At 38.0% G+C, this 14760-nt stretch overlaps 1 protein-coding gene across 6 annotated transcripts in view; it reads left to right on the forward strand.

The window, feature by feature from the left end:
• Positions 1-14760, forward strand: part of LOC109858125 (trehalase) — a 57686-nt gene that overhangs the window by 27760 nt on the left and 15166 nt on the right. For 4 of the 6 annotated variants that reach the window (XM_020435071.1, XM_020435075.1, XM_020435077.1 and 1 more), the window contains one exon: positions 10056-10932. In XM_020435071.1, coding sequence (XP_020290660.1) covers positions 10796-10932 — 137 coding nt within the window. In that variant the 5' untranslated portion in view covers positions 10056-10795. Of the gene's footprint in view, positions 1-7040; positions 7494-10055; positions 10933-14760 lie in introns of those variants that run through there. The other 2 variants (XM_020435073.1, XM_020435074.1) reach the window with 2 other exon arrangements.

Consider the following 14760-nt stretch of genomic DNA (forward strand, 5'->3'; position numbering starts at 1 on the left):
TACACTTACACACATGTGAGTAAATGTTAATAATTAGGTATAATATAAATTAAGATTTTTCATTTAAGTCAATTTAAATACAATACGTGTTGTGCGTGTACTTGGCGCCGTTTTTACCTTTTTTTGAAAAGGTAAGTTTTTCGAGATATCACACATGTGTATTTTGTAAAACAGGTTTTATAGGGAAAATTTTAGTAGTATGTAAAAAATAACGTACAACAGTTTACTTGGTATATATATACATGTTTGTCTTCAATGTCGCGAGAGATATCCTTTGCCTTTTCGCGGGCGTTTGGTCGGTCTCGGTAAAATGATTCGCATAATTGGTCGCGCATTGCGTAAGCGCAATTGCACTTGTCTTCTCCTTCCCACTCTCGCATATTCTTCGTACGGACGACGACAGGCCGAACCCTGCTCGACGACGTGTGTCGTACTAAATGAATACCTACTTACCTGTGTTTCTAGCTCTTGTAAGCGATTAAACTCGTCCTGCGCGTCGGCGTTGCCTCTCGAAGGCGGATGTTCGTAACTATCCCGTTGTTCTCCGGACTGAATATCATCCGATGACTGGCAATATGTACAACCGTGATTTAGATGTGTGTATTAACGGTCGCGTTGTTAATCAATGCGCATTGTATCGCCAATAGATACGGGAAACACGCGCGTAATCGAGTCGATGATGCACGGATACGTTGTATCGTAAAAATGACGATACTTCACGTGTGTGTGTGTGTGTGTGTGTAACGCGATTTATTTATCGATTATTTATTCACACGAAAAAAACAGAATTTCCAGATGATTATATGTGTGCTTATTAACGTAATTTACGGTTTTCAGAAGATCAATCATGTTTTAATTTATGATTGGTATTTTTTAATACCAACTGTAGGAAATTCAACACACTTGGGGATATTTATGAATAGTTTTTTGTATTATATATTGTCATATATCGTTGTTGCTTGTCGATATTTTTTTCTCGAATATCAATTTTGTTAGTTTCCAGAACAGTTTTTGTCTCAAGTGCAAAGTGAACGAGGTGAAGTAACAAAATGAGAAAAATAATTCAACGTGTACGTTCTTTTTTCAAATAGATGCAATTTTTTCTGCTCGCGTCTGTGCGACTGCAGATCGCACAGGTGCGTACTAGTAAGTAAGATAAACGGCACATTCCTGAATTACTTAATGGCAGTGTCATTACGCTGTAAACGCGCATACTTGCCACCATAATTAATTCGCCGACGCCTTTTAACCACCGCCTGCTGATAATTATTCGTCATCGTCATCGTCGTCGTAGTCAATTAACTTTGCTGTCGGTGTTGGCAAATTTCAAAGTTAAACACTGAATAAAACAACGCGGATGAGGAAAATGTAGAATATAACTGAATTTTACAAAATTGCTTTTTCAAACGCGCATAGTCCGCACTCGAAATCTCACTCTGTCGTAGATTCCTTCGAGTCTTTCTTCGGATCGTGTGTGTTTCCTAATAATGCGAGCCTGTTGGTATGATGTCATTAAATTGTTCTTGGGAATTTACAAATCCATTCACTTAGTCAGTCTAAAATAGTTTTGTTAGCTCTTTCGTGTGCAAAAACATCTTTTAGACTTGACGAGACACGAGAAAAAAAACAGGAATTTTACGTAAGTTTGTCTGTGTGTGTGTGTATGTGTGTGTACGTACAGATTGACAAGCGTGATAAAAGTTATTCATTCTCATATATGCGCATGGTGTGACACAAGTCTGTATACAGTATCACGCAACTACGATTTTTTATCAGCCGTGCGAATTGAAACTGCGCCTAATTCAAATTTATGAATGTCGGTAATCAAGGTGTAAAAAAAAATTAACTCGGAATAAAACAGCGCGCGAACACGTTGATAAACGTGAAATGATTTTAATGACTGTAGATGTAATTATACAATTTCATCAGTCATATATGTATTATCATTCTTAAGTCGATGATGTTACAATTTCACATGCGCGCGCGAAGAATGTATTTACCTTGAACGTATATATATATATATATATATATATAAATAGATTTTAGAATTGTTTAAATTATATTTTTCTTTTTTCAATAAGTTTTGGCGCAATATTTACGTGTGAAAGAAAATGAGCAAGAGAAATTGGTCGATCATTGCCGTGAGTTTGTCCGAAACAAAATTGCGGATGAAACAAAAAGTCGAATGAAAGGAGAGAGGGTTTCCCGGAAATAGTTAAATACGGGATGCGCGGCTGTTGTTACGAGCGTAAACATCGGTGATTTTAGTTCTCATTACACTCAAGTATGTTCATCGCGCCGTCGCACAAGAACCGTCATTAATCGTGATTATCATCCCGCGCGGTTAATCAGTCTGTATCGATAGATAATTTTTCCACGCGGTTTCCTCTCTCATCGGAAACATCGGAAATCATCGTAAATGTTACGCGTTCTCGCTTTTCGAATCATCCGAAACGCGATCCTCGCGCGCGTGCGCGCGATAATGTGTGATGAGAGTTTATTGCGATATCTAATAAACGTTTTGTGTAGATAATAATCTGACTTTTGACAGCAATTTGTCAACGATGTTTGCACTCTGTTGTAAAAAAGAGAAAAAAACATCATTCGCGATAATTGCGCGATGGGAGGATTGATGAGATTCGGAAACCGCGCGTCTCATCAACTCGCAACTTCTATTATTTCTCGCGATGTGTTTGTTTTGATAAAACAGCGATATAAAATGTCATTAACGTGGCGGCGAATGGAATGCGGGCGAATTCAAATCGCGACGCACGGTGCGACAACGGAAAGACACTCATGAAGACGATTGAGATTCGAGCCACCTCATTCACCCGTGTCCGTTCAGGCTGAAACTATTCGCCTCCTCTTATTGTCCACCAACCCTTCGCACACCGACCTATTTCTGGCTAAAAATAGCCAATAGAATGATTGTCGCTAAAACGATGTCCACTCGACCGCGGCGTGTCGCGATTAATTTTTAAGTGCGAAGGCGCCGTAACGCAACCTTTCGGTACCACCTTCGGCCACTGATGCCTCCCCTGCCGCGAATCTCGCGCGCTTCGCCGTGTGATTTTTCTGCAAAGTAACGCGGCACAAATCGCTCGATCCGATAAGCATGTTAATTACATAACGATATTAGTATCTTTTACGTCAAGTGTCACAGAATTTTATTCTGACTGTTTAAATTCAATTTAGTTTTGTTCCCGATAACTTATTTGTCAAAGATCGAGGCGTAAATTTATTCTGTGATGAGTGTTTTTATTATGTGTTATATTTTTAACTTGCTGTTATAAAGTTCAAGTGCTGCTCACGCGATCAAATATTTCTTATTAAGAATTGCGAGTAGTTGGTTTCAATTTCTCGTAAACACTCAACAAATGTCTCCCTCGAAGCAATTGATTTGTTTTATTACGGTCATTAAGATAAATTAGATAAGATTTGTGTAATGGCAGCGCTATCATCGTATCAACTCGTGCGAGATAGTAATTTTTGATATTTTGTTCATCAAAATATTTTAAAGAGAGATTGTACTTCATTATAATACTTATCTTTTCACGCTATATCTTGCCAATTATCGACGAAATATCCTTAACGATCGGTAAATTACAAACTCGATTTCTTTTCGTTTATATTGTACGTACGCATTTGTCGACCAGGATAAAACATCCTCTGCAAATATTGCGACATTCAATTACGCATCGCGAGATTAAAAGTTCTCAAAGCGTCGAGGAAACGAACGTTTTTACTCACGACAATTAATCTGTCGCCAACATTGCCGAAAGGATAGTTAAACTGGGGGTTAAGTCCAGTTAATTTGGTTGAAAGCATTGCGTGTTCGATAAACCGGACTTTACCGCGAAAAGCAGATTCTCGACCGAACAAACGATAAAATTAACCTTTTAATTAGCGTAAGGAATAAGCGGCATCAAGTAATAGCGATATTGTTCAATAGACACGCAAATTTATTGCTAACAAACACGCGCAACATGATTAAGTGTCTTTAAATACTTATGCTTGTAAAAAGGTGACAGAGGCATTTGCAGATATTACACTCCTTTTAAAGAAAAACGTGTACGTGTAGTATATACAGATTACACTCGTATTTAATTATTATTGCTATCTTGTCCGAGAATCTCGTCAGAGATAACCCGATCAGATTGCTTGTGTTTATTACGAATTTAAGTGATCTTCACATGTTTTGTAAGTAGAAACTGTAGCAAATAATATAAAGAAATGTAAAACCTGACTGAAAAATTTAATTCACTAATAGTTTTTCACAAGAGGAAAGTTTCATTACGACTAACTAAATTTACATTACGAAAAATAAAAGTGGCCGGGTGCATTTAATATGTATATAGTTGTGGAAATGGATGACGCAATTTAAAATAATGTTACATGTTGCGATCGCTCGGGTTCGTGTAATTGCGGTGTTTAAAAACTCTAAAGCTTGTTTATGATAATCGGGTCATCACATGACCTTTAAACAAGTTTATACACAAGTCCTGCGGGTTAAATATTTTTTTTATCATATCTCGCGGCGAGATTTTTTGACCGTCGAAAAGAAAAGAGCGATTATGCAAATCGGCGCACGTTTCTTGGTCCAAAAGCGTTTCGTCATCGAAAATTCACTAAGATACACAGTAACAGAAAAGTAATTTGTGACGTGTGTGTGCCAATTTCGACGAGATTATTTTGGGATATCGTTCGTCGAGATGTAATTGGTTAAATTTAGATGTAATATATACGTAATCAAAAATTAAAATTAACTGGGAAACTAACATTCACTGTTGCACGTGTGTAAAATAAAATGTGAAAAAATTTTCACATTATGGAACGTTTCGATCAATTTATTTCAATCATCTTCAACTAACAATAAATTGAAACATACATTCTGTTCATATTCTCTCGCAAAAATATAATATAAATTATAATAAAAAAAAAAATAAAAATAAAAATATATATATATTTCACCGATGGGGCAACAATTGATAATGTAATTAAAAATAATTGCAATCAAAAATATATAAGCAATATACAAAATACGTAACGTACATCTGTTGTCCTATCGATGAGAACTATAATGAACATATGCGACATTGGTCGAAATAAGGGCGCACTTTGCATTCCGCGAACGGGTTGTTACTCAGATGCGTTTATTCTTTGTTTTACAATATCTGTAGAATTTCTGTTGAAACGCCGCTGCGAACAATTAAAAAACAAACGTTGTGCGCGCGCGCGTTTGTACGTACGTACATGCATATTGCCAGCGTTCGGAATAATTCACCTGATAACTACTACTTCTTTATTCGCGAGAAACGTGAGTTGAAAGCTATGTGGTGATTCCAACTTTATAAAAACAATTATGCAACACATCGATTATATAATAACATTTATGGTTATATGCATTTCTTCTGCCCGATCGCCGTGATTCCTGTCAACGAGCGATTGTCATCTCGCATGAGAAAAAAAACAATTGCAGCGCAAAACCAGGCGGTTGTAATCGATATAACACTTACATACGGCACTTTTATAAATAATTAACATGCATTGCGAGATGTATTGTTTGTGTGTTTGCATCGGCCGCGCTCTGTTGCCGCGCAATTAATCCTCGTCGGTGTATCTAAGTCGATGTGGTAACCTTGAAGGATATATTTTCGCCTGCCGTCAATGAACTGTAGCGCACGGCCTACTTTTTATCTCTGCAAGGAACGAATAATCGTTTTGTCACGGCTTCTTGCGAATTCAACGGTTCACTTTGTTCTCGAACGCGCGCGCACGCGCGTCAAACAACACTGTTGGCAAAACCTTGCAATAGTTAAATAAGTGTATTTTTCACACAAAAAGAATAAATTGGCGAGTTGCCTTTACCTTTTACATCTGTTTCCGTCAATTGTACACATATACAAGGTTCTCACCACCAATTTCGTACCTTCTCGCGATACTTTCACCATTTGCGCCAGCGATCGACGTCACGCTATCACCCGGGGAAATTTATAATTTTAGCGCAGCGACGTCAGAGTGCGGTTAATAACGTTTGCGGTTTTTTTTTCACACGTTATAACATTTTTTTATTTATCAGGAAATTCTCACGGAATATTGTCGATATGTACTTTCAATTTCTTGGAATACTGTAGGAAGAAAATTTTGTAAGTGTGTCACGCGGAAACTTGTTACGGATATAACCTGCTTTCTATCATCTTCTTATAAAAAAGTATATTACAAAATTTTATTGGAGTTACCAAAAGGAGCCGGAGGTCACACCTCATTTATCACTTATTTATATTACAAAATTTGTTTATTTAAATTTGTTTATCCAATTTTTAATCAAATAATTTATATTGATAAAATTTTTAAGAGAACACACAATAAGTTGATATTTGGTGTTTCTGCGGTGTGTTGCATTAATATCTGAAGATGGTTTTTGGGTTTGGACCGTGTTAGTGTTTGTTTTTTATATCAACGTTTCGTGAACATTTCGGTTCACTTTATCAAGGTTTTAAAAGCAACCTGATACACAATAAAGTTATACTTCCGATCTATAAAGTTATATTCCGTGCAGCTTTCGCGCGCGTAATATTCATATTCGAGCAAATTCTACATCTTCAATTTCTCGTGACTTCTGAGAAAGAGCAATCTCTCCGAAAAATGTCGTTTGAGCGACGCCACTCGATCCCGTCGCGTTTTAACCTTCGGTCATTGTCGCCTGACCGTCTGCACGCAACGGATCCATTTTCGTTCTCCGAAACGCGCATCGCAGTCCGAGGTCAACCGCATTTGCCGCAGCATCAGCAAGCATCGAGCAGCCTCTCCTAGATCCGGATCTCTCTATCTTTCTTTCTCGCGGAGAACCGTGACGCGCGCGATGACGCGTTTGAATTCGCCGCGGAGTGTGTGTCGGGCGCCGACCAATCGGCGCGTCCGTCGCGCCCCGCTCGTCCAATGAGAAGACGCGTCGTCGGAGGCTCGACTTTGCCGCGACGTGACGTAATGCCGTTTAAAAGGCGATCCGCGTGAAACGCGCGAATCAGTCGCACGACGCACGCTGCACCGTGCATTGCTGGAGCGAAGAAGAAGAGGAGGATTCGGATCTTCTGGTGGCAAGGAGCTACTAGCACTAGCTGTCGGCGGTATCTTATTTTCCTTTCCTCTTTTTGGTTCTTCCTCTTCTTCTTCTTTCTTCCCGGTTTTTCCCTTTCCTTTTACCGCATTTCTCTCGCAAATATCTGAAGATTTCGTCGTCCGGCGGATTGCAATTAAACGCGAGAGGGATACCGTGGCCGCTTCATCGCGCTCTTGTGGAATTCACGTGCGACGAGTCAGAGAGATCTCGATCAAGAGCAAAACGATTACGGCGCGATTACACTTGGTGCACACGAGATCCGAAGGAGCACTCTCTTCCAGCAGCACAGCCACAGTGTCTACGTACGACTTTGTTTTTTTTTATATCCGAGCGATTGGAGAGATACGCGAAGGTTGACTTGTGTGTAAATCCCGTAAGTAGCCGAGCACGTCGCGCGCCAAGACGAGAGTTTTTGTAATTGCAACGGCGAACGGTTGAATCGTTTTTATTGCACCTCTATCGTCCCTTCTTCGAGTGATGAGATTCAATTACAAAATGGACCCGAACATTAGTTTATTTTTAGAACATACTGTGAACTTCCGTTCGGTTCTGTTACGGAAGATTTTCCTGTAAACGGGGGAGAGAACGCAATAACAAAGTAGCGCGTCAAAACGTATCGTTGCGATGGAACATCATCAGAAGCTGTTCACTTATTGAATCACAGTGTTTTTAATCAGTATTTGTACAAGTACTTTAAGAATACAATTGATTTTTTTTTCAAAATACGTTTTTGGGATAAAAAAAAAGTTTTAAAGAAATACAATCGCACTAAAAATCGCGTAGAAAAGAAATATAATCGTGCGATTATATTTTTTTCTTATCTTAAGTACGAAACGACGTGGACATAAACACATTGCAAAAGAGAGAGAGAGAGAGAGAGAGAAAAAGATGATGTTGTTTATCTGAATTACTTGCGGTGTCGCGAAATTAGTCATTCGATGTGTCTATAGAGTCTTCTCATTTGCTTTTTGTGTCTCTTCACAATCGGTATAGCGCGCGGAGAATAAGAGGCAGGTGACATTTATCGCACTCGGGGGTGCTAAATGTAGCCGGTGTAATTTAGCGACGGAAATAGGCGCGAGTGATATCAATTTGGTGTGTGACTGGTATTGACAAATTTAACAAGCACGTCGTTGATACATACGGACGCATATAGCAATGACGAAGCGGTCGTGTAGGAAATAAAACGTTGTCGCAAGTCGTATACGGTTTGAATTTTTGCATTTTTGTTATCGTCTAGAATTTCGCGATCTTGTTTCTTTTAGCGTCGGTTGTCAAAAAATTTTTAAGTGTTCGCTGTCTACTTGAATTGTAAAATTGCAAAAAATTTATAAGATTAAATATGCGGTGACCGAAATGTGTGCGCGTGCGTGTACTACTAAGTTTTTACAAAGTTGTGTGAGAGAAGGAAACGCTCTGCGTAATAATTAACTAATTTGATATTTAATAACTTACTGTTATTTAATTATTTGATCGTTTTAACTTTATATACATTCAACCTTTCGATTGAGCTGTTGATGTGTCAAATATGTTTTTCAGGCGATCCTCGCTGAGAAGCGATCGATTGTCGTATCTGCAAATATATTTGCACTGACAAGTCGATCGCGTTCGATAAAGTTCTACGCGAAACTTGCTCCTCGAAAGACTGTATGTATTCACCTGCTGTCACAGGCTATTAATTAATTTATTACAACAAACAACATGTTAATTCGCAGAAGCCAAATGTTTACAAATGATATTACGTTTCGAGTAATTCTGAAGGTCGCTCGCCGAAATTGATTTTACTCGCAAGAAAAAAAAAAGATCGAAAGTCTCATTGTAATAATCCGACGATAAAACAACAATCGCAGAAGAACGTCCAATTTCGTCCTACTTCGTTTGTTAACGAAATTGCGTTCCGATTGTTACCGCATTGTCTCGTGTAAAATCGTCGAATTGTTCTTCGTTGTGTGATGGATTTGCAGATCGTTCGTTAACAATGTACTTGACATGTTTATCATCCGGACGGCGCGAAAGATATTCAATTATTTTAATGCAACTCACAAATCACAAACGGCACAACGCGCGTAATAATTCTTCGTACATAAGCGCTGAGCGTAATTAGCTAATGAGTGTACAGCGATCGACTTACCAACGCGTATATATTACCAACACGTAGCATAGCAGTCGACCGTTTCCTTGAAGCATAAAAACTGCAGCAATAATCGAACGGTTATCTTTGTCGCAAAAACGCGGCAACGTAACAGCCCGTTCCGCTATGCAAATTATTTTTGCAATTTCTGTTTCCCACGATAAGCTCCGCGACAGGGTGATAATAGTCACTCACTTCAAGTTTCGTCAGTTGATATACCAATAAAAGTGCAATGCATCATTGCGCGAACAAAATGTAGCCGTTGATAAATTTTTATTTGCTCTCTTACCGCAATTTTATTATTATCTCTTCGTTGGAAAAAAACCGAAGGAAAAAAACCCGCAACACACCTCTTTATCCATTTCGTCGTTTTTATCGTGGGGCTCATTGCTTCTTCCAGTGATGTTTAAATGCTGTTGATTATATTTTACGCGGCACTTAAAACACAATCGACGATTGTTTATTTGCTCTTACTGCAATTTTATTATCTCTTCGCACGAAAGAAAAACATCCGCTACAAATCTGATGTAAAAATTAATTGAAAATGTAATTGGTTGGGCGTTGAGAAGATTGCAAGAATGTTTACAAGACGAGAGAATCGTATTTTTTTTTTGTTCGATTGCTTTCTACGATGATTGCCGGGTGGTGAATTGACTTTTACCGCATCGATACTTTTTCTCTCTATTTTACTTGTTTAAAACAATGCGTAAAAACTGGCAATAAAAATCAATCAAGAGTAAAAGTGTGCGATGACGAACGTCATGCTCGTGTGCCTAACGTTTCTTTTTATCTTGCCTGTTGCAGGGGAGATGCGGCCTCGCTGTTGGAGCTGAGACCGCCGCGCCGGCTGCGAAAGTCCGTGGGTCCGCATCCGAAATTGATCACGAAAAAGTAAGGATCACTCGCGTAAGGATCATCCGATCACGCGCCATCCATCCTCGTAAATTCCTCGCTCAAAGCGAAGCACAGAGAGACTGTGCGAATCGAAAGAGCCCGGGCCTAAAGTATAGAAAACAAAAACGCAAATCGAAAAAAAACTGAAAGAAAAATCGTGAGACGAAGAAAGCGGATTTGCTTGATCAAAAAGATCAAGAGTGAAAGAGGAGGAAAGAAAAAGAAAGAGAGAGAGAGAGAGAGAGAAGGACAAAACAAGAGAAACGTTTTATATAAGAACAAAAAGACGTTTGTAAAGTAACGTTTTTTTTTTCAGTTTTCAAGTAGAAAGCAGGAAAGAAAATCGGACGGACGTTAAACAAAAAAATATTTTGCTTTTCGATACACGTGTCTTTTTCTAGTTGATTTTTCGCGATTTTTCTCGTAAAACATCAAGAAAAAAAAAGTGATGCGCGCGTGCCTTCCCCGTGTTTGTGTAACGTGAAACCGCATCGCGCAATATACTCGTTCTACACAGTTTCTGTAAGAGAAACGAAAAAAAAAAAACAAAAATAGCGGATAATTAGATCTCGCACGTACGCGCATATTAGTACGAGAGAGTGTGAAAAAGGGAGGCATCGAAAAAAGCCGTGATTGAGAGCGAAAAAAAAATGGCCATGGTCTCGACATGTTCCGTTTTGAAGTATCGTCTTCTGCTGAACGCTGCGCTCCTCGTGTTCCTCGTCGTTCTTCAAAGTTCTGCTATCGCGGATAAACCGGGCACGACGAAACCGGACCCGTGTCCAAGGTAAGTGTTCTCAGAGAACCAGCCGAACGAAATCCATCCTCAAGCTTTCACTTGCTATTTATTTCCCTCTCTTTTATTGTTTCTTCGAGAATCGATTTGTGAAAAATCTCTCGCGGTCGCGCTCGTCACTCGTCTAAAGCAAGTTTGTTGTTGTTGTTTTTTTTTTTTTTTTGTTTTCTTTGACCGATTAATCGAGCAGCGAAATCTCTGCCACTCGTCATTTCAAAACTTGCGATAACCTAAGATCGAGACGATTCACTTATCCGCGCGCGCGTGATATCAATGTCGAAAATTTCCAGCGTCGATTGTCACGCGTGATCATTTAAAGTCGATCGCTGAACGAGTATGTATCGCTTAAGCGATTAATTAATTTTTGTCGTCATAAATATGTTAATTTATTCTGTAATAAATTATGATAAGCGTTCGTTCGCGAAGTGACTATTTTGTGATGGAAAATGTGTGAGAGCTCGAGCAAAGCTGAGATAAAATCTTCCGTAGCAAATTTTTTGTCGTCTTGCTGTGATCCCTGCGTTACAGATCGCGGCGCTCGAAATTCAAGTTTTTACGCCACTGACCGATTACGTTGAACGCACATAATTGCATAAGATTTTTGTATCCAGTTATCATACACGCGTCTCATATAATCATTGTTTGCGGAAGTGGGTTACAAAATTACGTAGGGTTAATTGGTTAAGAGTGGAACTTCATATTATTGCATTTGGCATCGCACATGAAATTGCAAGTGGTTTTACGTAAGAAAACATTAACGCAGGACGCTCTTCTTCACAATTGTCTCGGTCAAGTTTTAACGTTATATCAGTGTTTTTGTAAATTCTTTGTTATTATACGTCGATATTCATTTATTGTGGCTACTTTGAAAGCTGGTTTTTTTTTATTATCTCATGATTGCTCCTACACTTTATTTTTGAAACGGTTTATTGACTTGTTTGCTTCACTTGAAATTGATTTAAAATTATCCTTATGATTGTTGAGTAGAAATAGATGACAATCCGTTAAGAAAATTCTCGAAGATGCCAGAAATCAACAGTGGAATGCAACAAAGTAGAATCTTTTGATGTACGAACACGATTGCCAACAAAATTTTCCTCAGAAATTTTCCTCAGAATTTACTTAACGATTATTTCAATAAATTTAAATATTGTCTTGCGCGAAAGATATTCGTTTTTTTAATAAATAGGATTTCAACGAGATGTTTTCAAGTCTACAAGATTTTTATAGACCGCTCTCGCTTATATCTCTCAACACTTTCTCTTCAAAACCTCGTATGTCCACGTTAGATCAATATATAAACTGTGACAGTTGATAGTTTTGAATGTCATATGCCTCGAGAAAATGTCACAAGGTTTTAAGCAATTCGTCGTCGCGACGAGAACACATCGTTCGCTGTACGGCAGCGAAAATAGTCACATACGTAACACACAGCCGTTTGTGAATTTCCTTGAGAGATAGAGAAACACAATTTGCACAATAAAACCGCCAAGTGTCTCCATTTTTTCGCTGCGCACTAAAATTTTTTAAATTAAATTTGTTATATTTATTTTTTAATGTGAAATATTCTTTTGTCGCAGTATCCTCTTGGTTTTGTTACGTTCTCTTTTGTGCTAGGAGAGAATGCAATTGTTGCCAAACAATAGTATTTTCAATTCGTCAAAAAAATATTTTTACGTCTATTTTTTTTGTTTCAAACAAAATATTTTAAATACTTTGCAAATTAAAGCGTTCTCAGGTAACATTGTATTTTTGGACTCAGTCCAAAGCGAGCAATTCTTACATTTGCATTGACGTAAGCCACGCGCTCCGGAAATGTATGTAAAAAAATAGTAGTCTGCTTTTGAAAATAGATTGCTTATCACGAAAATGTCGTTTCTTTTGCGGACGGTAAAAAGTTAGTTTTTGCAAAAATAAAATCAGTATGTAATAAGTAATAAATGTCTTTAAGATAAAAGTTTTACTAAATATAGAAAAGTCGGTAATTATAGAAAAAATTGAGATAAGTAATTTTTCTGCATTGTTTTTTTTTAATTTAAGTCAAGTATTTCGCAAATTGAATTCGCGGTTTTCCGTTTAAAACGCGGTGTAATTTTACAGTATAATCGTGTCTCTGACATATTGAGGAATATGTATCGGTTTAAACGGACAAGATTACACGTTAGATTTGCGTGTACGCGTGACGCGTAGGCGGTTTAGGGAAATGACCTTAGCAATGAACTTTATCCTGAAACCCAGGCGCGTGGCAAGTTGGGCTCTAAATTAGCGTGTTCCGCAAGTGTACAATGAACGTGACCTTTACGTGTCTGCACATGCATGCGCACATGCTAATCGTGTGTGTATGGAAACTTTTTACTCGCGCGATACAATAACGCGCGCTATTTGAACATTCTTTTTTTTCTTTTTACGTAATTCTATTTTCACAGAGAAGTTACACTTTTAAAGCGTAAACGTACAAAAGTTTTGTATTTTGTTAACTCGCTTATTTAGTTCTTTTTTTTTTTTGTCGGAAACAAAAAGATATACGCTGTAAATAGATGCATTTACCTACTAACAATGTTCTATTTGGCGCGTTTAAACGTGTTCTCATCCAAATGGTCAGATAAGAGCATATATCGCGAATGAATCAGGGTGAATGAATTACGAAACACTTTTACAAAGCGTTTTATGATTTCTAAACAAAACAAACAATAAATGTGCCAACTCGTTGTTTTTAGCGTCAACAATTGAGATAAAAACCGTGGGCGTGAACGATATCACATCAGGGTGGTCTTTACGGTTTCCGTATTTTTTCACACATTTACCGAAAAAGAAATGTTTATTGTTTTACGATCTTTGCGGAATTGAAATCTCAGCAAACAGTGAATTGAAATTTGTTATCAGTAACACACACACACACACACACACACATTTTGGGTGCGTGTAACCGTTGCAATTTTAAAAATCAAATTGTGTGTTATCTGGAAGATTTTTAGATCTCACGTGTATAAAATATACGGTGTAAAATCTGCGCAATCTTTCGCGGAGTTGTCGAGAGCGTAGGATCCGAGATTCTCAAAGGATACACGAGATTGTTTCCACAATGTTATTTCTCGCTAAAAATTATATAAAATGGTGAAAGGAGAATGTAATAACTTACTTCCTAAGGTGCGAGACAATTATAAATGGGCGATGACGCAACTCGCCATTAATGATGGGACCTCTGAAAAATTTCGCAAAATTTCGGTAATGCGCCTTTCAAGAGAGCAAGATGTTTTTCTCGCCTTACATACCGCATGAGAGAACAAACATGTTTGTTGAAGTATAAGCGTGTCGCGTCACGGACTGATCTGCAAGATTTGAATCACGTCTGCGAGATAACGATACGTACTAGGTATGTATATCCGGTTAATAGACGCGCACATCTCAACGCGATAAGCATTTAATTGCTGAAATTGAATAGTTCTGTTTTTTTAAACAAAACATGTTTTTCTGATCAAGTCACCTTGTTCGCGTAGGTTGTACGCGTAAGTTTTCGGTTTGTGTCGAATATGCGTACAAAAAAAGAACAAGAAAGACACAGCGAATGCACTCGGAGAGTGATGGATAAATTGAATCTTCCGGAGATCTTCCGAATGACGTAGTAAAGTGGCGCGATCAGGCCAGATACAATTTAAAATTGCAATGGTATTTTGTTTCAACGTGCACGTTTCAATTTGACAATCTCGGAAAAGATCTGAGTTGACTTTTATTTATAATAACAAACGTGCAATAACATTAAACCTATTTACTTTTATGATAAACGTATATATATAAAATATACATGTATAGAGAGGAATA

Source organism: Pseudomyrmex gracilis, unplaced genomic scaffold (genome assembly GCF_002006095.1).
Source record: "Pseudomyrmex gracilis isolate BER0280 unplaced genomic scaffold, ASM200609v1 scaffold_189, whole genome shotgun sequence".
In the NCBI taxonomy this organism is placed as follows: Eukaryota; Metazoa; Arthropoda; class Insecta; order Hymenoptera; family Formicidae; genus Pseudomyrmex; species Pseudomyrmex gracilis.